The sequence below is a fragment of the Cebidichthys violaceus genome, unplaced genomic scaffold (genome assembly GCF_023349555.1).
Source record: "Cebidichthys violaceus isolate CVI_PGR_0920_01 unplaced genomic scaffold, fCebVio1.0.p SCAF_2, whole genome shotgun sequence".
Lineage (NCBI taxonomy): Eukaryota > Metazoa > Chordata > Actinopteri > Perciformes > Stichaeidae > Cebidichthys > Cebidichthys violaceus.
Genome location: NW_027176372.1, coordinates 6,569,652 through 6,597,469, shown reverse-complemented (window position 1 = coordinate 6,597,469; position 27,818 = coordinate 6,569,652). Strand labels below are relative to the sequence as shown.

The 27,818-nt window shown below is 41.5% G+C and overlaps 1 protein-coding gene across 1 annotated transcript; it reads left to right on the top strand.

Moving 5' to 3' along the window:
• The first annotated feature begins 384 nt into the window (after nucleotides 1-384).
• On the top strand, nucleotides 385-27,185 carry myot (myotilin). Its single transcript, XM_068714204.1, has 18 exons — nucleotides 385-521; nucleotides 10,432-10,477; nucleotides 10,743-10,911; nucleotides 11,082-11,144; nucleotides 11,498-11,639; nucleotides 11,877-11,900; nucleotides 12,608-12,727; nucleotides 12,829-13,009; nucleotides 18,309-18,528; nucleotides 18,752-19,785; nucleotides 20,265-20,415; nucleotides 20,649-20,750; nucleotides 21,419-21,456; nucleotides 22,113-22,251; nucleotides 22,348-22,555; nucleotides 22,734-22,899; nucleotides 23,534-23,667; nucleotides 24,855-27,185. Exons 2-18 carry the CDS (start codon nucleotides 10,470-10,472, stop codon nucleotides 24,995-24,997), a joined length of 3,042 nt encoding a protein of 1,013 aa, XP_068570305.1. The 5' UTR covers nucleotides 385-521; nucleotides 10,432-10,469; the 3' UTR covers nucleotides 24,998-27,185.
• The last annotated feature ends 633 nt before the right edge of the window (nucleotides 27,186-27,818 follow it).

The following is a 27,818-nucleotide window of genomic DNA, read 5'->3' as shown; positions in this document are numbered from 1 at the left end:
GCTGGCACCAGTTACAGGTTTCCTGGCTCCTGTCTCACACTCTTGGATGAAGTTAGGATCACTGAGCCTCCAGCTGCCACATATCGGCCACATTGTCATCTTTTGAAATCCACTGATTTTCGTGATCCGTGCAACGAATGATCCCTCTCTGGAAGGACTTGTTGGAGCAGATCTGAGCTTCACTCCAGTTTTGTCACCACACTCTGCTCTGAATCTGATGCCCCTCCCACTGAACCCCTCCTGCCCTCCTCTCACCAGCCTCAGATTCCCCCACTGCACCCCCCCACCCCCCCACCCCACCCCACCCCCCCTTCCACGCACACATGCCCCTGTCTGTGTGTTTGTGTGCAAATGTGTGTGTCAGCTCTCCCAGAGTAGGGAAAGTCCGGCGACCAGGCCATGACTGGCAGACACACAGTCACTTAGCCCTTTGGCATTTTGCTTTTGGATGGTTCACACTTTCCTTTTGGATCAATACATTTTTTTATTTTTTTTTAGCGTGCTGGGAAAAGGCCAGACAGGTAAGCAGGAGAACATTTTGTTAAAGTTGTCCACATATTGGGATAGAACTGTGTGTTGAAGGTGCAGCTGGGCCTGTTTCGCTGTTCTGCGCATGGTTGGATTGATACTAGAAGTGCAACACAACTGTCAGATACAATCATACCGAGATCCTTTCACTGCAGAGTGGAGGCACCGGTCTGATCCAGTTGACACACCAGATGTTTGCTTGTTTTTTTTTGTTGCACATTAACCAGAGTACGAACAACAAGTTCTGGCAAGGGTGAAAAATTCAATGAAGGAAAGTTCTGTGTCATGGTTCTGTTGTGATAGATACTGCTCCGGTAATCTGATGATCAGATGTTGTAATTCACTTGGTCAGGGGCCATGTTCCTGATACTGCATGTTATTGATACTGCGGGCAAGTGTTGGATTGAATGTGGTGAATGAGTTTGAAGTCAGAGAGAAGAGGACAGCTGGGATGATCTGTTTGGAGCTAAATTTATATGCTGTGTCATGTGTCCATATATCTATCTATCTATCTATCTATCTATCTATCTATCTATCTATCTGTCTATCTGTCTGTCTGTCTGTCTGTCTGTCTGTCTGTCTATCATTTATATGTACTGTATCTATATGTATTTATATGTATCGATATGTGTCGATGTGTATCTATATGTATCTATATGTATTTATACATATCGGTATGTATCTATATGTATCTATGTGTATCTATATGTATCGATGTGTATCTATATGTATTTATATGTATCGATATGTGTCAATATGTATCGATATGTGTCGATGTGTGTCGATATGTGTCGATATGTGTCAATATGTATCGATGTGTTGATATGTATTTATATGTATCGATATGTGTCAATATGTATCGATATGTGTCGATATGTATTTATATGTATTGATATGTCAATATGTATCGATATGTGTCGATATGTATTTATATGTATTGATATGTGTCGATATGTATCGATGTGTCAATATGTATTTATATGTATCGATATGTGTCGATATGTGTCAATATGTATCGATATGTGTCGATATGTGTCGATATGTGTCAATATGTATCGATGTGTCGATATGTATTTATATGTCTCGATATGTGTCAATATGTATCGATATGTATTTATATGTCTCGATATGTGTCGATATGTATCGATGTGTGTCGATATGTATCTATATGTATCTATGTGTATCTATATGTATTTATATGTATCGATGTGTATCTATATGTATTTATATGTATCGATGTGTTGATATGTATTTATATGTATCGATATGTGTCAATATGTATCGATATGTGTCGATATGTATTTATATGTATTGATATGTGTCGATATGTATCGATGTGTCGATATGTATTTATATGTATCGATATGTGTCGATATGTGTCAATATGTATCGATGTGTCGATATGTATTTATATGTCTCGATATGTGTCAATATGTATCGATATGTCGATATGTATTTATATGTCTCGATATGTGTCGATATGTATCGATGTGTGTCGATATGTATTTATATGTATCGATGTGTATCTATATGTATTTATATGTATCGATATGTGTCAATATGTATCGATATGTGTCTATGTGTCAATATGTATCGATGTGTCGATATGTATTTATATGTATCGATATGTGTCAATATGTATCGATATGTGTCGATATGTATTTATATGTATTTATATGTATTGATATGTGTTGATATGTATCGATGTGTCGATATGTATTTATATGTATCGATATGTGTCAATATGTATCGATGTGTGTCGATATGTATCGATGTGTCAATATGTATTTATATGTCTCGATATGTGTCAATATGTATCGATGTGTCGATATGTATTTATATGTGTTGATATGTATTTATATGTATCGATATGTGTCAATATGTATCGATATGTGTCAATATGTATCGATGTGTGTCAATATGTATCGATGTGTCGATATGTATTTATATGTCTCGATATGTATCGATGTGTCAATATGTATTTATATGTATCGATATGTGTCAATATGTATCGATGTGTCGATATGTATTTATATGTGTCGATATGTATTTATATGTGTCGATATGTATTTATATGTATCGATATGTGTCAATATGTATCGATGTGTCGATATGTATTTATATGTGTCGATATGTATTTATATGTATCGATATGTGTCAATATGTATCGATATGTGTCAATATGTATCGATGTGTCGATATGTATTTATATGTATCGATATGTGTCAATATGTATCGATATGTGTCGATATGTATTTATATGTATCGATATGTGTCAATATGTATCGATGTGTCGATATGTATTTATATGTATCGATATGTGTCAATATGTATCGATGTGTCGATATGTATTTATATGTATCGATATGTGTCAATATGTATCGATGTGTCGATATGTATTTATATGTATCGATATGTGTCAATATGTATTGATGTGTCGATATGTATTTATATGTGTTGATATGTATTTATATGTATCGATATGTGTCAATATGTATCGATGTGTCGATATGTATTTATATGTATCGATATGTGTCGATATGTATCGATGTGTCGATATGTATTTATATGTATCGATATGTGTCGATATGTATCGATGTGTCGATATGTATTTATATGTATCGATATGTGTCGATATGTATTTATATGTATTGATATGTGTCAATATGTATCGATGTGTCGATATGTATTTATATGTATCGATATGTGTTGATATGTATCGATGTGTCGATATGTATTTATATGTATCGATATGTGTCAATATGTATCGATATGTGTTGATATGTGTCAATATGTATTGATATGTGTCAATATGTATCGATATGTCGATATGTATTTATATGTATCGATATGTGTCAATATGTATCGATGTGTCGATATGTATCGATATGTGTTGATATGTATCGATGTGTGTTGATATGTGTCCCCCTCCGTCAATCTGTTACATCCGTTAAAAGGGTAGAAGTGAAAAAAGTGTGTCAGTTATATAGCCAGCAGAGTGAGGCAACACAAGACATCCCAGCCACAGCTGAGTGAGCGGGGGGGCTCACAGTGCGAGCCTGGCATGCCAGTGTGACGCAGTGTTCAGCTGCTGAGCCTTGGTTGGTCGACAGAGAGATCAGCTGATCCCGTCTGGGCTAAATCGGTCCCGTTGGCAGACAAGTTGAGTTAGGAGAATTGGAGAGATGGTGGAGGGTGAAGAGCTTTTTTCAGAATAATGCAAATGAGAAAGTGGGGCCTGTATGGTGAAGGTGCCGCCAACAGGTCAAAGTTTGAACATATCCAATCAAGTATCTTATTCGATGGACAACAATTTTGTACAGAGAGTCATGGTTTCCAGACGGTGAACCCTAATGACTTTAGTGATCCCATTCATCTAACGCATCATAAGATAAAAGTTTGAATTCCTACAATTCTTTGGTTTATGGCCAAATACCTGCAAAACTAATATAATTCCCATACTCATCAACTGTAAGCTGCTTAGCAATGGTTAGTATGCTGAAAAAAAACTAAGATGATGAAAATGATACACACTATTGCTAAACATCAGCATGTTGTCATTGTCATTTACATGTTAGCATTTAGCTCAAAGCCCATTTTATTCAGTCCATGATACAGCCTGACAGAGCTGCTAGCAGAGCAGTCAACTTGTTAGAGGAGTGTAGAGTTAGTTTTTTTATGTTATTTCTGTTACTTTAAACTTCACCCCCTACATGGGTTAAACGAAGAGGTCAAATGTCATGTATGTATATGATGATTGAAATAAAGTTTATATAAATTAAAGTTTACATTAATCCCACACGGTCCCCTCTCAAAATTGGTCTTGCCGGAATAGCGGTTATTTAAAACAGTATATATATACAGTATATTGTGTATATATGTTATATGTTATATATATTATTCCAATTTAGTGCCACCCAGAGATTATTTCAGTCAATGCAGAGCAGGTCACATGTAAAAACTTGTCATTGAGTGTGCGATTAGACCTATATGGAGAATTAAAATTACAATAAGAGATTGAGAATGAATTAATATTTACTTTAAACAATTTTTATTCAAGATAAATCTCAACTTTACCGATAACTAGTACTAAATTACAGAATTCTTTGCAAGGAAACTAAAATGATGAGGAAGTTGCATAAATATAATGATTTGCAATTTGCTGCCCTCTATGCTCAAAATATACATTTTCCTACATAAAATCATTGTTTTTATCACAACGATTCAGTCGCAATTTATTCCGTCTGGTTTAATTTAACAAAGGGTTTCATTTGAGGTTTCAAAATCCCAAAAAACTGAATAATAAAAAAAAAATATATATATATATATATATATGTACCACGAAACACTAGTTTTGTTACATTTGCATTGAGTAAAGCAACAGTTTGTGCTGACAACAATCCAGAATGTCACCCATTATAATACAGTCAGTATAGTATTTTCCCAACTTACACCCCTACCATGCAAATTGCTGTAGCTCTGCTACTGTTGTGTACTGTTTAGATTCACAGTGATGTATGTACAGTATATGCATGCATGAAGGGTGCACAGCAGTTTTACACTGTGCATATTTATATATGCACAGTTCTTATGCTTTTGACTCTTGTTTGGTCACTGGATGCAAGCCCACCTGCAGAATCTGATTTTGTTGTTCCATAGATTTTGATGCCCTGTCAATCAAAGAAGACCCCACAGACTTACGTAATGATTGCTCACTGCTAGATTTCAACACTCATCCTGCTCTGGCGCTGGAATATGCTGTTGCTCTGTCCACAGCCGAGAGCTGTTGGGGCTGGAAGGCTAGAATTACCCATGGGTGGTTTGTTTCAATTTAACAAGGTGGATTGTGGGTAGGCGTTCATGTTGGTATCCTCCTTTTTTCCCCTGAAATCTGTCAGTAGAAGTCAGCACAGTTCATCTTTCTGTAATGAATAATAACAATGCAGACATCTAAATTAAGAAGTACAGTGCATGTTGTGTTTTGTAATGTGTAGATTTGGAAATACAGGGAATTCATGTGACTGTTAGTATAGAGTCCATTGCACAAGCCAAAAATGATGCAGCCAAGAGGATATTTCCATGGCAACAGCTGACACGTGAATCACCTTGCAGTGTTTTCCTCTGTCTTTCTACCCACATATACTGCCAGATTGTGAACACTTTACCGGGCATAGAGGAAACTGAATGACAAAGTTCCCCATCGTGACTCACACTGAACGTCTAACTCTCTCTCGTCTGGTGAGGAACAGGTGGCAGTGATATGCAACTCCAAATGTCAGAGAAAGTGCAGCCTTTGTAGCAGAATATGTGGGATGATGAACATCGTACCAGGAGGATACCCAGTGTTAAAAACACCAGCCAAAAGCTCTGCAATAGCAGAACAGCTGTTTGTTGTGTTATCGTTATCCACCTTTACAGGCAGATGTAATATTTAAGAACGTAAACTGAAGTCAATTAAAACTAAATTTTTTCATTTCTGACTCGTCTACTATAAACAACAACACAAAGGTCACACTCATTTAATACTAAGTCTAAAATGAGTCAATTATAGATTATATTGTAACAATTACAGCTGCTGTAACCATCCAGGCAAATATAAACCCTGCAGGAGGGTATGTTAAGAGCTATTTGTGGTGTCAATCTGTTTGTACAATGTGTATCTTAAATTAGGGATCAAGATCCAAAAGCAGACGGCAGCTTTACACATGACTTAAGGTCACTGGTGGAGTTTATTGGGTCAGTCAGGGACCGTAGTACACTTAATTTAGTCCCTCCACAGATGCAGAGTGGGCTTGTACTGATGTATTAAGGTGTGGGTATAATAGTAATAGTAATACTGGTCTTTTAAAAAACAAAATGACAGATCTGGTTCAGCCAATATCGTCCACCTCTCAATTGACCAAAACCTGATGTACTTGTTGTAAATAAGATGAATCATATTTACTTTATGAAATCTTAATTGATAATATGCCAATTCTGCATTAGATTTCACACATGGATGACACCATAAAACAGTAGTTACGTGGTTAATAGATCATGAAATACGCAATTCACCCCCCTGTGAAACACATGGGTGTTAATCAGTTCGAGAGGGTCTCTAGTGGAGAGTCCCACCTGCCTATTCAGGATTTTTACAATTCCAATTTTCTCTCAATGAACCATAATTTACAGCAAGTCTCCGGACAAACTTTTATCACCACCGTCCCAAAGTCATGCCACATTATCTTTTTACTTCTTTATCGTCATCTATAGTGGTTATTTGCATAAGAACAATTGAAATGATTAGGAAATAAGTTATCGTATTTATTCTAAGCTGCTTAGAGCCAGTATTTGCAAGTGAAACAGGTCATTAAATTCTCTCTAACATGTATTTTATATTGCTGTGAAAACATCTCCTTCAATCAACTGGAATTTAGTTTCTCACCAAAAACTACGTTTTACTAGATACATTTGAACACATTGTGATAATGTTTTAATTTACCTTCGCTCAATACAAATTTACAGTACGCATTATACGCATTATAGTGCAAGTCAATGCAACCTTCGTTAACTGTTAGCTGTTAGCTCCGTTAAAATAAAGGACAGTGCCAATGAGAGATTATTCTGAGCAGCATGCATGGGAATGTGTTACAGTATAATAAGTGTCTGATTAGGTTAACTAAGTTAGTTGTGTAAACGGTCATGGCCCATCAGCTGAACAGTTGCCGGTTCTGATCGGTATGCGATCAGTCACTAAAAGTCAGGATATCTCTGCTGCTGCTTCGATTGTCAGCTTGGTGCCGCTGCTATAAATCCTTTGGTTATGTAACGGAGAGACAATTGATACGAGGGGTTCAGCTGCGGCTGTTGTTTTATCAACAGGAGGCTTCAACCGAGGTACACGCAGACCTGCTGAGTGATTATCTGAGGGGGAACCTGGACGTCCACAAGCTGCGGCTATTTCTTCTTAAGCTGTGATGCTCCGGTTTAGACAGTGTTTAGTCTGGGTGGATGTCAGTGTTGCGATCCCTTTAGTGTATAACAGACAGACAGACAGAGGGAAAATTAAAATGGAGGAGGTTAAAGACCTGGTGTGAAGGAGAGGTTTACCCTCCGCTACTTGTCTGTGTGTGTCTTGTTGATGTGGATGCGGATTTATCTCAGGTCAGAGAGACTCTGCTGTGCTCAGGAGGTGGCGGAGTTTAATTTAGCCTAGAAACCTGAACCGGTGCCTCCTCTGTCAGCTCCTTCTCTGGGCCCAGGGCAGAGCCCCAGAGGGCTGCATGCAGGCTGGGATATGTGGGGGTGTTATGGGTGTGAAATGAACGATTAGCTGCAATCGCTCAAACTGTTGCTAAACAAAGTTAAACCATGATTTGTCATATACATACATAACATTTGACCTCTACGTTTAACCCATCCTAAGCATTTAGGAGCAGGGATCTCTTAGATTTTCAGATCTCTTAGGTATTCAGACAACAGGTTGGGATCTTGGACGAGAGCCCTTATGTTACAGGCAGACTCAAACGCTGCTAAACACATTAACTTACAAAGTACATCAAAAGCACAGAACAAATGTGGAACGTCAATAATCAGTAATGTGTGTGAAAATGTCTGAAACACACAAAACCAAAACAGCACCCAGGTGTCAGCCAATGAAAAGAGGCCCATGTTAAAGTAGTGAGCATTTAGAGCCAAAACCACACCGGGCCTCAGGTTCATCAGCTGACGATCAACATCTTGCAAGACTGAGAGCCGCCAGGGAAAGGCTGTGGCTCAGAGGGAGAGCGGTTCGTCCTGATGGGGGTGGACCCGCTCACACGGTCCTGATGGGCAATTTTGGGCAGCTTTGAGTGGTTGCTATACAAATCCATTCTCCATTCACTATCCTAGTGAATCCTAGTATCCTAGACCCCTCATCATCATACATTCCACGTTTAGATCTGAATGGTTCACTCCCCCTCCTGACCTGAAAGTTGATATAACTGCGACATTCTGTGTGTGTGTGTGTGTGTGTGTGTGTGTGTGTGTGTGTGTGTGTGTGTGTGTGTGTGTGTGCGTGCGCGCATGCTTGTTAAAGCGCACATCTGGGTTGGACTGGATACATGCACATATGTATGAATATATGTATATATTCTTCTTCACTCGTAACACATTGTGTAATTGCAGATATTAGACTTAAGCTGAAAAGTCAAATCAGAAGTACCACAGAAATATATACTTATAGTGTTTCTATCCTGTGTCTGTACCTTGTGCATGCTGTTCATAATTTGATTTATTTAATTGAATTGTACATGTTTTGTCTTCATATGTCCGTTTTCGATTCAATCTGTGTTTTCTGTTTTTTTTACTTTGTGTCATGAATATTTGGTGTGTTACATATTTATAATTACAGAATCAAATGAAATCGACCACCTGGTGTTCTCTCCAGAACATCTGTTGGAATGTGTTTGCTCCCACAGGGATGTCCCATAGAATAGCAGACAAGCTTTTTTTTTTTTTCTTGCACTATAACTGTTCCGCTAAGCTCTGAAACACTTCAGAAGGAGCAGACTGTGGTGACAGCAGGATTTGGTGAATATTTTTAGCGCTGCATTCATTTTAATGATGGACAGGTACAGAAAAAGTCAACTGTAATTTTGCAGGCTTCAGATTTTGAGGATTTCTGCCACTCGGTGTATTGTTCAAATTCACACTGCAAGTATATTAATCTCAGGAACAAAATCTAGTTTGTCAATCAATTAACCACATTGCTTCATATCAGCCTTTGTTAGATGGCTACTACAGAATATACAAAGGTACAACAAAGAGCTATAGTCTCTCCTAGTTCTTTTAGTTTAGTGTTAACCATAAAATCTACAAACATGCACTGTATAAAGTTTTCACACTAGCATTTTGCCAACAATACATCTAACAGCAATAGGATAGAGATTAGCATCTCAGTGAGCATAGTGCAGGCTATGGCTTGTATATTGCATATTTATGCATGCACATAAATTGTTGTTTTTTTGGAGAGAAATTATTATTCTGCAAAGAAAACCTAAATTAGAGCGGTTCTCTGCTCTAATAATCACATCAGTGCACAATACTAACCTCTAACTCGGTTGTATTCTTATACTCCCTGATCTGTGGGATCTCGAGCCCTCAGAAACTTGCTTGAATTAACTTTCCATTACCTTTCTGTTGCTTCCCTACTGTGACCAACAATAGCACTAACAATCGCACTGGAGACAAAACAGCCAATCAAGACCTTACCTACTCCAAAATTGAAATTAAATTATTTGAATTCTTCTCTTTTTTTAATTTCTGTGCTTCCAAAACATTCTTTCTTTTCTCAGAAGTGAGGCACAAATATATCTCTGTAGACACTGCAATAAATCAGACCGTTGTGAACCTTAAAATGTTTTTCTTTTTGTTTTTTTTCAGAAGGGTGATGATTTAACTCTGGTTCTTATAAGGCGGTAATCTGGCGTTGTAATGGACTGCTTTACTTAGACTGAACACACACTGTAGATGTTATCCCATGCAGCTCATGTATGCTCTTCGTCGGGGTCTACTTGCTGCACACCTGTTCACCTCCATGAACACTTTCACTCATAGAGCCTGCAGTGTCATGTAATGTCAGCCACTGGGGGGGACATTGAGGTCTCACTCCCTTTCTCAACGGTGCCTTTTGTGTGTGCAGAGAACTCCTGCATCATGCAGCTGCTATGTCCCAACACCTCTGCAGTTAAAAAGCAAAACAAAACTTTTAGTATCCAAGGAGGGATTCAGCTGACCATGCATGCTCTCTGGACACTACTTAATATTTAAATAGCTAAATGTATTCACACCTGGGTGTCGGCAGCAGCACAGGTTTCCACAACACTGTGATGAAAACTGAGGGGAGGAGAGCGAGTAACATGTCTGTCTCTCTGCTTCTAGAGAACAACCTCCGTCACTCCTCCTGGAACGCCTGAAACATGGCTCAGTGAGTTACACCTGCACACACACACACACACACACACACACACACACACACACACACACACACACACACACACACAGAGAGACACACTTTCTGGCAGACTGGTTCAATTTAAAAGTAATTTCCAGTATTTTTTTTTGCCTTTTGTTAGAATAACAAAATTAAGAGATACAACATGAAGTGCAAAAGAAAGCAGAAAGCATAAGCAGATATAATGGTTTCCTGTTCGCTGCTGATATGTATCCTGTGGCGATGTGTGACTGTGCAGCATCCAGAGGGTGCAGAAGAAGACCAGCACCATGTCCCTGACCATCTCCTCTTCCTCCTCTGCATCCTCCTCTCGAGGGCTCCCCTCCTGTCCCTCCAGTTCCTCCTCCACTGTCCTGGCCCAGAGACACTCCAGCCTGGTGCAGCCTCTGTGTGTCAGCCCTCAGAGGGTAACTGCATCCAGCTCCAATAAATCCCCTCGTTTGATGGACACGATGATGGATGGACTTAACTTGTCGATGAAACAATGGCTCAACATGTAGTTAGCTGATTCAAAACGCGCGTTTTGTGAAATGATTGTTACACAAGTTGAATTAAATGTATTGTTTTCCATTCCCAGACTCAGAGTCCCATTTACAATCAACAGTATTCAGGGAATGGAGTGGCCCCTACTTTTGTCAAGGTGAAACACACTTTAATCTACGTACACATACAATGCTAATGCAACCCAGCACTTTATTATAAAGATCTATCTTATGCACCACATCTTTATCATATATTTTATTTTATGATCTGGTTTTTGTCTTGTTCTCTGTTGCTGCTGGTCACTGAAAGTTAACAAACCTAATTTTGTTGAATGATGATAAAGTGTCTCATGTCTTATATGTATAAACTGTAAATTAGTATAAAGCAAAAATTATGATGAAAATCAAGAGAATGTTCGTATGACATATACATGAAAGGTTACTGATCACAATGGTTCCTCTAACACTGGTCCTTCTCTTCCTCTATCCTCTCTCTGTCCTCCTCTGCCAGTGCCTCCATGATGTGTCCACGGTGAATGGTCAGCTGGTGGTCCTGGAGTGCAGGCTGAGGGGAACCCCCCCCCTGCAGGTCATGTGGTACAGAGAGGACGAGCAAGTGCTGGACTCGGACGATTTCAGGATACTGCGCAAGAGTGAGCTTGGCATTGGGCTGGGGGGGTCACTTGGACATGATTATAGCTCCAATAACCGAATCAAAAGTATTTTTTGAAGCAGTAACTTCTGCATTATATGACAACTCTATATCCGGCAATGTTATAGGATAAAGGTAAAGCGTGATCCATTTCAGACGTATAGCAGCTTTGATTTATATCAATAGTGATGAATTCACTTCACAAGGAAAATACTTTTCTCTCTTCTTGTTTTCCCAGAGGCCAGCTCTGCATCAGTGCCAGGTAGAGTATTGATTGTTCAATAATTGTTATAAAGGAAATTGTTTATGAAAACATGATCTCTGGTTGAACAGCTCACAACTCATGTCCAGGCTAAGGCCATTCGTGTGATAAGGGGTTTATATATATATATATATATATATATATATTGCTTCATTTAAAGGGGTCCCATGCTAAAGAGGGTATACCTCTGGTATAAAGCTATTTGAATGGTATATGATTTCATATTTTACATTTACATTTTTAAGTTTAGTGCTCATAATTAGTGTCAGGGGGGATGAACTGGATCCAATCACATCATGTCATGTAGAATATACCAAACATATCCCCAAACATAATACTTATACCAATAGTAAGTAAACTGTTGCACACATATATTTCATAACAGGACTGTAGATGTTGAGAACTCTGCCGCTTGGCACGCTGGCGGCTCCGTGTGGAAGCCAGAAGGAACAACTTGAAAACAGCTTTAACTTCAATTATCATGCAGTCATGTACAATTCCGTAAGTGTATCACGGAATAAGGGACAAAAAAATCATTGGTAAATGTTGCATTCTCTTTATTCATCGAGAGAGAATTCATATTTTGATTTGTCGCCTCTGGCTCTAGAAGCAAACATTCAACAAAGACTTGCAGCTTTCATCCCGTGTGCACTTTTCATTTAATTATTAAAAAACGACATTTATGTTGTGGTGTCGCCCGGCTGCAGAGGAGCTGTGCACCCTGGTGATCACGGAGGCCTTTCCAGAAGACTCTGGCCTGTTTAAATGCGTGGCCCTCAACTCCTTTGGCACGGTCTCCTGCTCAGCGCTCCTGGAAGTTTACAATGGTCAGATGGCTCATTCATACAGCACTGTAGCTCACTGTACAACATTAGAAGTGATCAGCTTATAGAGTAAGTCATCTCTTGCTCTGCACCCCGTCATGCAGACCTGGAGGAGCAGCTAGAGGTGGAGGCCGCTGGTCAGCAGGAAGCGGTTTCTCTCCGTCAGGAAGAGGAGGCAATGTTCCAACAGGACATGGACTTTCCATCTGAGCTGCCCGACTCCATGACCCTCCCCCCTCCTGAGTGGCCCGACAGCCCTGTAGAGGATAACATGCCTGTTGCAGAGTGAGTAGATGGCACACACATGTAAAACACACACCGTCAATCAGTCTATGAACATTATTCACTGACCCCAGTGTTTATGCACAAACTGTTATTTTTATACCAGCAATGTGCTGCTTCTTTTGTGGCGCTAATCCTTATGTATGGTATTGTGCATGTGGTGCTCCAACTTGCTCTACAATTGTCTTATTGTGGAGTAAAAAAACAATCCTTTATTTTACCTGCACTCATTCCCCACATGCCCTGACCTTATTATTAATAGTTTATTGCAGTCAGTCTTGTCATTACTGCAAATGATGGTCAATTGTATTGGCTTTATTGTATCTATAGGAAACACAAAGTATCGTTTCAGTTTATGGAACAGGCCTATAAGCGTATTCATTTATTCATTCATTCACACACTTTTTTTGTTACAATGTAGTGTCTATTTACTTTCAGTAAGTGGTTCAGGAGCACACGTTTCAAAGAAATGTAAAAACTGTTGTAGTTCCTCTTTAATTCCAGACGAGGTCGCTGTTATATCATTCTAAAATTGAAGAACAAGACCATTTTCAAGTTCATCCTTCTTTGTCTGTTTTTCTTTCTTTCACGAGACAAACCTAATGGGAGCAAGTGAGATCTTAATAATAATAATTAGTACAGTGTATTGATTAGGCGTATTCATGTGAAAAATAAATGCAGCTTTTGAGAAGGGCTGTAAAAATACAAATTGATGTCAAACTAAATGTAATAATAAAAAGGAAAACATTTTAAAAAGGTGCGTGCCGGTTAGAGAGGAGCTATGTGTATACTGAACCACTGAGCTCCCATGCAAGCAGTTGTGATGATGACGAGTCTGAGTTTTTGGAAAAGAGTTACCCAATCAGCGGGACCCGCGCGACCCTGTCGCCTCTATGCCTCGTGAGCGTGCGGTGTCACCTGTTACAATCCAGCCTCCCACTTTCTAACCGGTGTCGGGATTCCTCTTCACGCGGGGAAAGTGCACTTTATTTATCCAGTACTGAACCTAAAGGAAAGTGGCGCAGAAACAAGGTAAGAAAATATCGTCTCGGGAAATATCGTCCCGTTCCAACCTACCGGGAACTTCTGTTATTTGGAGTCATAGTTTTAACCTCTGTAGTGTACTTCTACATTAACTTTAGTGTTTAAACAAGCTAATTTGTACTTGTTTGCTTACTTGTTTATATCATGGAAAAGTAATACGTTAGCTTTGTCCTCCTGAAAAGGTCGAACTATGTTTAGAGCATTAGTGAAGTGGACTTCAGTCTATTCTGGGGCTTTGTGTCATCTTAACCAGCGAGGAGGACACCGCGTTAGTGTCACGTCGTTCTAATGAAGCTAACGGGACACAATGACGGTCTGACGGTAGTCCTGTTTTTATTCAACACGTGTATTTGTCAAAAGAAGCAAGTTTTACGTTGTTTTGTTATATCAAGCGGCAGTAAATCCGACGCCTGTTGGTAACTTACTGATACATCTAATGTAACGTAACGTTACAGCTGAAATATGATATTCTCTCTCTCTCGCTCTCTCTTTCTCTCTCTCTCTCTCTCTCTCTCTCTCTCTCTCTCTCTCTCTCTCTCTCTCTCTCTCTCTTTGGGATGTTGTGGCGCTGCTTCAGGTCTTTATTGTGCTGTGGAGTTGTGTTTGCAGCATAGCAGACAGCACATCATTTAGCTAAGTGCTTTTCTTTTTGTATTTAGTGTAAGGGAAATAGTGAAAACAGTTAGATAAACTAGTCTGCTGGAATGGTGCATTATGAATCATAACTGTCATATGCATTGAATGTGTTGTAACTCTGTTATGTTGTTCATTCTGTACACATGGCATCTATCACACGTCTGTCAATCCTGATAGAGCGATCCTCCTCTGTCTCTTCCTCGTTTCTCCCCGTTAAAGGGGTTTTTGGGGGAGTTCTTCCTGTTCCGATGTGAGGGTCCCGGGACAGAGGGTGTCGCATGTGTACAGATTGTAAAGCCCTCTGAGGAGAATTTGTGATTTTGGGCTATACAAAAATAAATTGAATTGAATTGCATTCACGTGCAGGCATATAATCAGACACAAGCTTTTGAATACAATGGTATTTTTTGCAGTTAAATTATCAGCTTGTTAGAAAAACTGGATATGATATTCAAAACTATCCCACCAACAGTGCATTAATATCACAGCACATGTAAATTCCACGGATGATACTTAATATTAGGTCATACTTTATCTCTTGAGCTTTTTGTGTCATTGCTGTTTGATTAAGTCCAGCGAGTGTGTCTTTAATGGTAACCCGTGAGTGTGTCATGGTGTTACATGAGGATGTTTGTGTGATGTGTCCAGAGCTGTGATCTCATGTGAAGAGCTACATATGGCATCGGCGTCCTTCACAAAGCCCCTTCCTCAGTTCAACACCGCTCAGACCTTTAAGGTCACTTTGAGCTTCTCTGTTGTATTGACTTAATTATTACACAAGGAAGACTGTCTGTAGAGTGAAGCTGTTGGTTTGGACGTTGTCCCAAAAATAATGATGTCTGACGAGAAGGTGTTGACAGTTATTGTTGTCGTTTAAAGGTTACGTCAGCTGTGAAAACAAACTTTCTTGGAGGCATTTCGTATGGCATGTTTGGCACATCTAAGGAACTCTAACTGTCTTTCACCAAAAAATGGTCTTAAAAAAGTTATTCAGCCTGATTGATCAGTTTATTGGAGACATATAGGCTTTAGAGTACAGTACGGAGAAAATCATTGTGATATTTTTACGTCAATATTGATATTGTAGGGTTGACCATTGGTGCTCTCACAAAATATTTACAGAAAGACATTTTTATTCAACAATCATAAGAACGTGGATATAATGACTAAGTGGGTAAAGTCAAATAATAGAACAGCTAACAGACACTTTAAATGACATCACTTTATTGTAATGCAGCCTTTAAAAAAAGGAAACTACAACACGTATGCCATATTATGATATTACAATATCCAAAATCTAACACAATGTATAGTCTCATTTCATGATATTGTTATAAAATCCATATATTGCTAGTTGATGGTAACTTACCGCTGTTTGTATTTGTCTAACCTTGTTGGGTACTATTCTGAAACATAGTGAGATGCTTCATTTGTATACAATCTCAATCTGTCTTTTGGTGAGAATTATATATTAGATCTCTCACCCAGTATGAATAACGTCTCTCACTACAGCGTTTCACAATCCAGCACAGACTTTTATATTTTTAAAGTTTACCAGATTCTGTTTCAGTATTCACGGTGTTGTCCCTCCTGTTTTTCGCCGGTCATACAGAGGACTTAGGGTAGCTTAGCATTCTCCTACCCACAATGCCATGCAGATCTTGTGTGTGTGTGTGTGTGTGTGTGTGTGTGTGTGTGTGTGTTTTAAAAGGATTGGGTCACCAGTAGAGTGTCTGCACCTGCCAGCTGATGTCCGAATTCCAAGACCAATATAGCTTTGCCCACTTAATCATACAAACACAAATACACATACTGTATACCATCACCATACTAAATATCACACACACACACACACACACACACACACACACACACACACACACACACACACACACACACACACACAGTCTGCTCTCCCACTCCTCCACCAGAGATCACATCACCCCAGTCCTTCAGAACCTCCACTGGCTCCACAGCAAAGAATCCACTCCCAGATTCTCCTCATCACACACAAAGCCCTTCATAACCTTGAACCCCTTCATACCTTTAGACCTCCTGCCGATGCCAGCCTCTTTACCCCCCACTCTGTACAAGCATTGGACTTGGGGGGACAGGGTCTTCTCCATTGCTGCCCCCTCCCTCTGGAACTCTCTCCCCCAGCACCTCATACATTCTCCGTCACTCGCCACTTTCAACACTGCACTTAAAACTCTCCTGTTTAAATCTGCTTTTAACCTGTGATGTATGTTTCTGTTTCATTTCTTAATGAAACAGATAATGCCATCTCTCTCGCTTTTATTGTTTCGGTTTTTACCATGTAAATTACCTTTGAGTACCTTTTAAAGTGCTATAAAAATGAAATGTATTATTATTATTATAGTAGTATTTAAAGAACATTAAGTACAACACAAACTGATAAACACTCTGGTTTCTGTGTATGTAAGATTGACTCATACTGACTGTGAAAAAAAGAAGAATATCAGCCAACATAATCTGTCCATCTCATAAAGTAGGTTTTAGGTTTCCATGTGTCTTTTTGACTTTTGGCAACTCAGACGCTCCACATTTTGCTCATTATTTGCATGGAATAGAATCCAAAATCTTATTTTGTGGACAGCTTGATCTAACATGTATCCGTCCATGAAGGCCACTTCCAACCACACACATTTAGAAACCCCTCGTCAGGTCGGTGTATTTCTTTCAGACTCTGAGTCAGCTGATGCTGGCTTGTGCCCTCAGGGGACCAGGAGAAATGCAGAAAAGCATTGTGGGTAATTAAATGAGTGCCCAGACTACATGGTAGTCATGGGAAAAACATTCTTTCCTGGAATAAAAGTAGGGAACCAGCCAGGTTTGGCAAGGAATAAAACTATTGATATGTGATACTGTCATTAGACAGTCCCTATAGTGTGATGGCAGCCATAGAGGTAAACAACAGTACAGGAACTCATCTTAGTCAGAGTTCCTAAAAGTGAACCTGCTGAAGCTTTATTTGTAACTTGAATCTACCTATAAGACGACCCTGCATCTCGTTCTAGTCCTCCATGCAATCACTCCTCTTTTGTCCATTTGGATTCTGCGCTGTATTTAGGAGCAACCGTTTTGTTTCTCCGAAAAAACCTAGGTTAAATAGAAACTCTTAAATAAGTGATTTTAAACTGAAATCTGCAACAGACGTTGAATATATAATAGGAGATTGTTAGAGCATCTGAGGATCTTGATATTTTGGTATTTCTTCATATTTCTGACACTAGGTCTGAACTACCTGGAGATCATTCACAGATGAAATCCCGCTTAGCTTTAGGAATTCTGTATCTCACCGAGGTTGCCAACTCCTCGGTGAGATACAGAGAGATGAAAGGGGGAAACTTTCTGTGGGAATTGATAAGAAACAAACGTGACATTATGGAAATAAAACAGAAATAATTTCCTCAGTCTGTGTTTACCATGTCATAAACAGACAGAGACAAACACATTTGACCATATCATGCATTATAATTCCTTCTAAAGAAATGTAACAATTGAACAATTGAACAGTTGAACTTAAATGCTCTCTTTGTTGCTCATCACAGAGCCGGTACTTTTTAGGAATAAATTCAAATCTTTACTTTCATTTTGTCAGTTTTCCCGAGCCTCAGCCGGCCGACCACTCCTCTGAAGAACCCTTTGGTTGCAGCGAGGAGGAGCGCGCCCTGAGCTCAGGGGGCCAAAGGTCACCAGGGTTCCCCGCCCGAGCCTATACGCCCAGCCCTCCACCTCCACCCTCACCTCCACCACCAACCCAGGTCAAGGAGAAAGCCCAAACAGCCAAGCTGTTCACCCCATCCAAGCTCAGCTTCACTGTAAGAACATGCCTTACACACAGCTGTGTGCTCTCTGGAGAACCCTTTGCTACACTTGGTAATAGCTGCCACCAAGCTGAAACACAGTGGGACTTAACAGGTTAAATAGGATTCAAGAAGCATGTTAAGTAGCTTCATTCCAGCGAATTGAAATGTGTGAATGTCCTTTCTTCATCAGACCTTTAATCAGTTTTTATGAATGTGTGTGTCTTCTCCCTCCCAGCCCTCCCAGACCTCCCAGCCAGGAGGCCCCAACATGAACCTGTCCGACCTGCCGACCTTCACTCCCAGCGTCTTCCCCCCCAGCGCCTTCAACTATGAGCGACCGCGGCATTTCATCCAATCGCAGCCGGCCTTTCAGGCCCCCAGCTACGACAGCGTTCTGAAGGAGGCCCAGGAGAACCAGAACCACTCCCAGCAGAACCTCGGGCGGTCCCAAAGTAGTCCGAACGTCACAGAGACACAGAGTCAAGCTAAGATGACGTCCACTCAAAGTCAGTCTTTTTCTCACACTCAGTCAGTGTCCAAGTCTTTGTCACAGACCCAGGCACAGTTTCAGTCCCTAAGCCTCAGTCAGAGCCAGACCCAGTCTGTCGCCCAGACCCAGGTCCAGACCCAGGCCCAGACCCAGACCCAGACCCAGATCCAGACCCAATCTGTCGCCCAGACCCAGGCCCAGACCCATGTCCCGATCCAGACCCACGCCAACGGCACGGGCAAGTCCTCCCCCTCCTCTTCAAGTCTCAGCTCTCCCATTTCCACCCCGGCCTCCTCTTCTGCCCCTCCTCCGTCCTCCACTGCCCCCATGCTGAGTCCCTCTGCCCCCACCATCCTGGCCTCCTCAGCCTCTCTCCCCCGCACCACCATGCGCTCCACCATCACCCTCACCCCCAGCATCCCCAGTGCCACCGGCCTCGGCAGCGCCACCCTGCCAGCCAATCAGGACGCCATGTCGGCGCCTGCTGCCTACCTCTGCTCGGTGCTGCCCTCCCCGTCCGCCTTCTCCCCTTTTTCCTCCTCCAAGCTGTCTCCCAACTCCAACCGTCCCCACCTCTCCCCCTCCTGCTTCCCACCCGCCCCCTGCAGCCCTCTCCTCCCCATGAGTGCCCAGCAGCCTCTCCCAGTGTCACCGTCCCTCCCTCGTTCCCCTCTCTCACCCTCCTCCTTCTCCTCTCAGCCCACCACTCCCAACGGTCAGAACAGAGTACCTCCTGCTGTGGTCTCCTTGCCTGCCAGCTACAAGGCAGCACCAAGCATGTGAGTCAAAGTATACGGCAATTGGGCATCCACACTAAAAAAAATCTGGGGAGTGGGTGGGAATGGGTGACCGTGGCTAAGTGGAGAGCAGGGCCGCCTTTCAATCAGAGGGTCGGCGGTTCGATCCCCAGTCTCATGTCTCATGTCAATGTGTCCTTGAGCAAGACACTTAACCCCAAAATTGCTCCCGTAGCTGCGTCTACGGTAGATAGATACTGAATTGTAAGTCGCTTTGGATAAAAAATAAATAAAATGCATTTAATAGCATCATAAAAAAGTTCACCCAGATGTTCATCTGCACAGGTCATTGCAGGTTTAAACTGGTCAGCTCAGACAAGGGCTTATTTTCAGAAGGGGTGGATACAAGTTTGTTTAAATTAAAGTTCTTTAGTGCCTTTAGTTTCTTTTTTCATCTTTACTTCCTTATGTTAATCTATCTAACTTCTGTTTCTCCCTCCTTTTTATCTTTCCTCCCTCAGCCTTCCCAAGCCCATTCTGAAGAAGTCTGTAGCTCCTCGGCCATCTTCCTCTCGCTCCACCGACGAAGACATCCAGGGCTCCAAAGACGCCCTCATGCAGGATCTGGAGAAGAAGCTGCGTTCAAAGGAGGCCCGGAGGAGAAACAGCCAGGTGTGTGTATGTGTGTGTGTGTGTGTGTGTGTGTGTGTTCTGCAGACTGTGTTGGAAGGGCAAGAATACAAAATAATAGAAAACATTCCTTCCACCAACACACACACTACAGCACATTGTGTGCCTTTTTTAACATAAAAAATACATAATTAAAATAGTTTACCAAAACAAACGCAATGTCTGTGCGAGAAAAATGACAATTTAACTCCAGCTACAGCTTGATTTTCAAACAGAAACTGTCCTACGAGGAACGCATGGCTCGTAGGCTGCTGGGTCCAGACAACGCCAACTACATGTTGGACCAAGACAGTCTCTCAGACTCCCAACCCGACCAGGTACGACAACAACCTTCTTCATTTAGTGAGTGGACTTCATGATTACTACAGAAACCCTTCCATCTCAAAGCCCTCTAACAGCGCATTGTACTGATGTGTGTTGTGGTGCTGACTGTGCTGCACAGACATTTATGTTGGCTCTGGTCCAAAGCCCATTAGCTGTCATTTATCTATTAAGTAAAGAGCACACATTAGTACAGTCACTTGGGTTTGAATGGCTGCACAGGGAGCCCGCCTCCCTCTCAGGGCCTCCTGATGGGTCTCTGGAAATTTTGAGTGTGTGTGTGTGTGTGTGTGTGTGTGTGTGTGTGTGTGTGTGTGTGTGTGTGTGTGTGCGTGCGTGCGTGCGTGCGTGTTTGTGTGTGTGTGTGCATGTGCAGGATTGTTCTGTCAGAAAAGTCTCTTGTCGCTCACAGGGCTTTGCACCATCTATTCTCTCTCTTGCACACACAACACAAACACACAACACGTGCATGTACACACACACACAGATTTGTCAGCTGCTATTTCTTGCCTGCTTTCTGAGAACGAGCCCCTTTCACTGGTGACAACAGGACTATTGTGTCAGAACACACACAGACACACACACATACACAGGGAGTTACCCTCCTGGCATTTTGACAAACCTGTGATTACCTCTGCTTATATGAGTCTGTTTTCTGTTGCAGCCAGATTCACCAGAAGGAAGACACACAGGTGGACTCTGGTAAATAAATATAACTTATGTACAAATGTTGCTCATAACATTTTACTCCGATCCAGCAGTGTTTCACTCCATCCAGTTGTAAAACAAAATCAATCTTTAAAAATAAGTGGATTATGATCTATATTAGTCATTTGTCCAGCTCCTGAGTATTTGACACATTTGAGTGTGCTGCCCGTTGCTCTAAACAGTCATGTATGATACTTTGCAGCTTATATCACAGAATCATGTAAACAGTGATTTCATGTTTTAGTTTTAAAACTGTGTGATATCTTCTAGTCGCAGACATTATTTCAGCCGATATCTCCAACACTCAGCAACTCATACAGAAACGATCTAGATTGATAAATAGCACAAGTGAGAAGAAAATACTATTTTTTTATTTAGGGGTGAACTGTCCCTTTAAAGCCAAACTAAATGATGAAATGAGATTTTTGCACTGTAGGAGTCACCGGTTGAAATACAACCCAAGCATGGAATTAATCATTTTGCAACATTCCACCATTTCTATGGCATTCAAGGTAGAAATAGGATCATTTCAGCCTGTGCTCTCTCACACACAAGCAACCATATTGATGCTGATTCCTGTTCCGTCACTGGTTGTCATTGAGAGTGAGGTAAGGTGAAGTTTTGGTTAAATATTCTCCCTCTCCCTGCAGGGGGAGGCGCCACACAGGGACAGATGAGAGGGGAAACGAGGGCTCAGCTATCCAGGAGAAATGTTACGCTCCTCGCTTCATGCAGATCCCTGCAGACCTCACTGTAGAGGAGGGACGCTTCTGTAGGATTGACTTCAAGGTGAACACTCAAGCCTGTATTAAAACAAGCTCATGTTAGTATAGCTAATACCAAAAGAATCAATGCAATTATGGTGCGGTCGTGTTCTCAATCCAGGTCGGAGGCCTCCCCACACCAGACGTGTGCTGGTACCTGGACGGTAAAGCCATTCGTCCAGACGACTTCCATAAGATGTTGGTGTGTGAAAAAGGGATGCACTCGTTCCTCATAGAGATCGTCACAGTGCACCACGCCGGCGTCTATGAGTGTGTGGCCAGGAACCGAGCAGGGGAGAGCAGATTTACCATGAGGCTTGATGTGTTAGGTAAAAAATGTCACTACAGTACAGTGTAGTGTCTTTTTATAATGGAATTGTATCATCAAAGTGTAGCTTAATAATGATTGGGATTGATTTATTAAACTATGCCAGTCGTGCTTTGTAAAGTGTTTCTTGGCGGTGGAAGAGAATTGAACCCCTGAGCTGTGCATCCTTCTCTCTGCAGCCCAGGAGGCTCTCCGTCCTCCCACCTTCGTCCAGAAGATGTCCAACTCCAGAGCTCTAGAGGGCGACACAGTTCGGTTAGAGTGCAAAGTGGACGCTTCCCCTCCCCCACAGCTCTTCTGGAAGAAAGATAAAGACATGTTGCGCATCGATCCCAACAGAATGAGGTACTTCAAAAACCTGCTCGCTACCTGCCCAGCACCAACTGACAGACAGACACAGTCTGCTACTAGCTGGTGTAACATAGTGGAGCAGCTAGTAGAGACCAAAAACAGAGCCAAAAGAGAGTGGGTATTGGACCTGCATTCATCAGATCAGAACTCCAAATGAACGTTGCTCCATGTGTGCTGGATGTGTAAATAAGCAACTGTTCCAATATCTACTTAAAAAGAGAACGTTAGTGATCACAACTTGTTTCTGCTGCCTCCGAGGTCCGTTTGCCATGACAAATAATCCCCATGAAAGGGTGCCTTTGTATTTATGGGCAATGTGCACAGGTAGAATGATGTGCACAGTGAGCTTTAATGTTATTGACAATGATTCCTGATGGCAGGTCACAGCTATACTTTTAATAGATAACTGCACTTCAACAGTTTATACAGTCTCTAGTTCCTACTGCACAGTTTTCAAAATCATCTCACATGGGAAACTATATGTAATCTGCACTAAATCATCATATTATTGGTGCCATTGTTTTTTTAAATTGGGCTTTTTTTGTCTGAATGCTCAGCCTGCGTCAGTCCACTTAAACCACCATGTACTAATAACTTGTGATGAAATGAGCTCTTTGTGTCTCCACAGTCTGTATCAGGACGGTTCAGGCCGCCAGTGCTTGCTGCTGGAGAGGCTGATGAAGTCCGATGCCGGTTGGTACACTCTATCCGCCATCAATGAAGCCGGCATGTCCACATGCAACGCCAGGCTGGATGTCGGCAGTAAGTAAAGCGTGTGTGTTATCTGGTTACCATAGTAGCACAGGCAGTAAAATCAAACAGCATATGGAGAACGCTGAGCGCTCCACGCTACAGTGAATCCAGCTCTGCAGCCTGCAACGCGCCAAACAAATGTTGTGTTATGTGATCGAGCGGAAACTTGATGAACGCATGGAGCTTTCCTGAAGAATACTGCAGTAATCACTGAGTCAGAGCGATGCGTATGGAGAGCATCCATTGATGAGAGCTCACTGGAGGAAAGTACACCACAGCTATCAGGTTTCTGCTCGATCACATGACACGCCAGCTGCTGTGTGGACAGGGAGCTGAGTGAGAGGACCCACAAACCACCTGAGCTGGACAGTGCACCTCAGCAACCAGACCACTCCATACAGCACCACGTAACAATGCAAGATGAGGAATTACTTAACATTTTTAACATGAACACTAAGGACTTTTAGTTGGTGTAATAATAAAAATAGAAAACTTCCCTCAAGCGCCTGCAGAGTAAGCAGCCACACAATTCAAAATGAGTGAAAACAATGGCACTTTATTGGTAAGTACAATTAGTACTTGCAGCGACAACCATACAGTATAACTCTGAAGCATGACTCTCTCCAGAGGACTTCACACATCCGTGGAGCTCACTAACCAGTGTGCTGGTTCCATATCTGGCATTGAGCCGTGCTGGGCTGTCCCGTGCTGTGGGGTGCAGGGCAGAAGAGCTATTTTCAGACACCTGGCATGAAAGGAATGATAAGCCAGTTTTCCACCAGTAAGATCCAGTAGTGTTATTCCTTATTATTAATATAAATATAATATAAAAGGATGCAGGTCTGTATTAATAAAAAAAGTATTTTTCACCCCATAGTGGAGCATTACAGCTTCACTCTCAAGTATTTTATGTACTTATAATATCAGAAAACCAGTTGTACATTGAAGTAATCTCCTAGATTGAAAACTTTAGCTTTGCACCTAAAGTTTTCAATTAGTTCTAAATGTAAATTAATATTAGGCATGGCTTTTAAATTACAACAGGTCATACTGGAATAAAATGATAATATTGTTGGTAATAATCACTGCACAGTTGTTTTTCTACGTTTCAAAGTGCTTGCTGTCAGAAATGTGTCATTGATGAATAAAGGCTCATTTTAACTGACCCCCCCTACCCCTCTTCTCTGCACCTGCAGCTCGCACAGCACCGCCCATGAAAACAGCGCCCCCCGGCTCCAAGACGCTGAAGCTGCTGTCCTCTCTGAGCCACGTGCCCGCCCTGACCGCGGAGAGCCCCACCCAGCACACCGCCCCTCTGTATGAGAGCGAGGAGCTGTAGGACCCCCCCCCCCCCACCTCAACCCAGTCACATCCTCAGATAACGATGGCACATCTCACAAGTGTAAAGCTGTATTTGCTGTCATCTGGAGGGCAGGTTTGGTACTAATCATGCATTGGATCAGATCGCAGAAGACCAGGACGCAGAACACTTGTGAGGCCAAAGCCTGTCAGGTTAACAACACTGTGGTTCTGTTATTGTGCTATAATCACTACAGTTTTATTTTGAAGAAATTACGTTTTCAAGATTAAGGTACATTTAAAGGGAAAACCTTCAACATAAACTATGATATGGTTTTTGTTCTTTTTTTTGTTATAAAAAGTTTTTATTTGCTCCACCCGTTAGATGATTACGTGTTGAGGAAACAACAACCCTCGCCATGAGGAGCACTCAGTAGCTACTCCGACAAATGTCTCCACACTCAAGTGCCTCATGAGTTAAAATAACCTCACGCTGCCCATCTGCTGCTGTTTGTCACTACTGTGCCTGTCTGTGTGTTGTTAAAGGCTGCAGAGCTGATGTGTGGTAAACGCCTATAAGCCTGTCTGTTCTGCTCTCAGCTAAAGTGGCGTGTCTAGGTCATGGATTTATTCATAGACCTTGATACGGTGTGGCAGAGTCAGACCTGCTGCCAGTTCTATCCCAGCGGCCAACTACAAGACTGCAATGCAAACATCCTCTGTTTTCCCCACAGAACACTGACAGGACATCTCAAACAGCACACAGGGTCATTTAGTACCTCTTGGGAAGGGTTTTCTTGCTCTCTTCCATGGTCTGGGTTAGAAAAACAGGAAGCAACCTGAGAGTACAGTACGAACTAGTGATGTGCGGGTCGACCCACAACCCGCGGGTCGGGCGGGTTTCGGGCTTAACTTACCAGAAAATGTCACGGGTTTGGGCGGGTGGGTCAAAGAGTGACAAAGCAGCGTTAAATTATTAAAAACGTATAGATCTCTCTCTCAAACACACACACTCCTCAAGTCCACTTGTCTCGAATTGTGACGATTGTGCTACTATAATGCATACATTTGGCGGTTTGCGGGTCGGGTGGTTGATTCATGTACATTTCTGCAGATTGACTCTCGTAACATGTCGGGTGGACACACCCGCGCATCACTAGTACCCACAGTGCAACACTGCAAACATCTAACGCTGCACTTTAACCCTGACGACTGTCTCATCCGCTCCGGCTGAATGACGATGAGTTGGTGTTCCTGTCCCTGAGTGACAGCTGCTGCTGCTGCTGCTACTGATGATGTGTGTGTCCGTAGAGCTCCGTTAACTGAAGAGGGAATCGGATAGTTTAAAGAGAGCTCAGATGTCACTCGCTGCCCCAATCCTCTGCTGTGGAATGAATTCAGTCTAATGTGTGTTTTTAAGGTTGCTTTCTAATTTACAGTGTACGTGAATGAACTGAAGTTATTAGTTATCAGTGTCGGGGCTTGAAGGTGCCCCTCCCTTGGCCTGCGAAAGGCTGCAACCAGAGGTGTATCACATCAGTGAATGAGACACAGAGCAACAAGCCACCACTCTGATGCCCAGCCTCTAAAGACTGAACACAAAACGTAATCTCAAAAGACTAAACATATTGCCATTTGAGCACATGTGCAGTGCAGATAAGACGTGTTTTTACACAAAAAAAAAATCTGTTGTTTTCTCCTTCAATGCATTGATTCTGTGTTCAGTTGACTGATAGGTGTCAGCCTGTGGACAGATTTGCCAAACTCTCCATTTCTGACCAGAGCCTTACATAAAAATAGATCCATTAAAAAGAGCTTGATTAGCTCACCTTGAAACTGCTTGTTAGTGCCAGCCAGGATGTAATTTCACAGAAACCTGGTATGGTTGGCTGCATCTGCGTGCAGAGATAATCTGGTGTTTAACCATAAGTGGCCACAATTCAGTGTGCTCATTGACAGGAATCCCCTTTTAAGATGAGGACAAAATATGTACTTTCACTCAGAACTAAAGGTTCAAGATGAAGTATTTCTTCAGTTGGTCATGGTGTTTGGATCAAACATGATTAAACGTTGGATTCGCTCTAAACACCAGAGTAGTTTTGGTGAGTTAGGCCCTTTCTGTTGAGATTTTAAAAAGCAGGTAGTAGTGTGTGTGTGTTCTAAGTATTGTTTGTTGTGTAAGTTCTACATATCACTGGATGAATGAGGAATAAAGTCATGTGACCCTGGCTTTGCCTTCTGTTCTATTTTGTTTTACCTGAAAGATGAACCAGGTCCCAGATCAGCACTGTTACCCTCAGTGCTGTCACTTTCTGCCACAAGAGGGAGCTGCTTCTCTTCCCATCAGTAAAAATAGTCTAACGTGAGGTTTGATAAAAATAAAATGCAACCTTCTCTTTTGGATAACACAAAAAGACTGATTTGTTTTTCGCACCTGGACTTGTATTGATTTGCTCTGGCGTTTGTACTCTTCCCGCTCTGAGCCACTCAACACTGAACCTATACTGTGGATTTTTTTATTATGATTTTCTTTTACGACATACTATAGTACGACTTTTTTCAACATATACCGATTTCTTTATGACTGTTTTTAACATACTATACAATTACTATTTAAAACATATTTTAGTACGACTTACGACATACAATACTAACTTTTTAGTATACTATGACATTTTATATGATACACGATATTATGAATTGTGTGACATACAATACTATGACCTGTTTTGATGACCTTTTATGACTACACTAAGATTTTTTGTGATAAACTATGTTTTTCATAATGTATGACTGTCATAATTTTAAATAATTGTTTCATGACATACTATACTATGACTCTTTTATATTTTTATGACTTA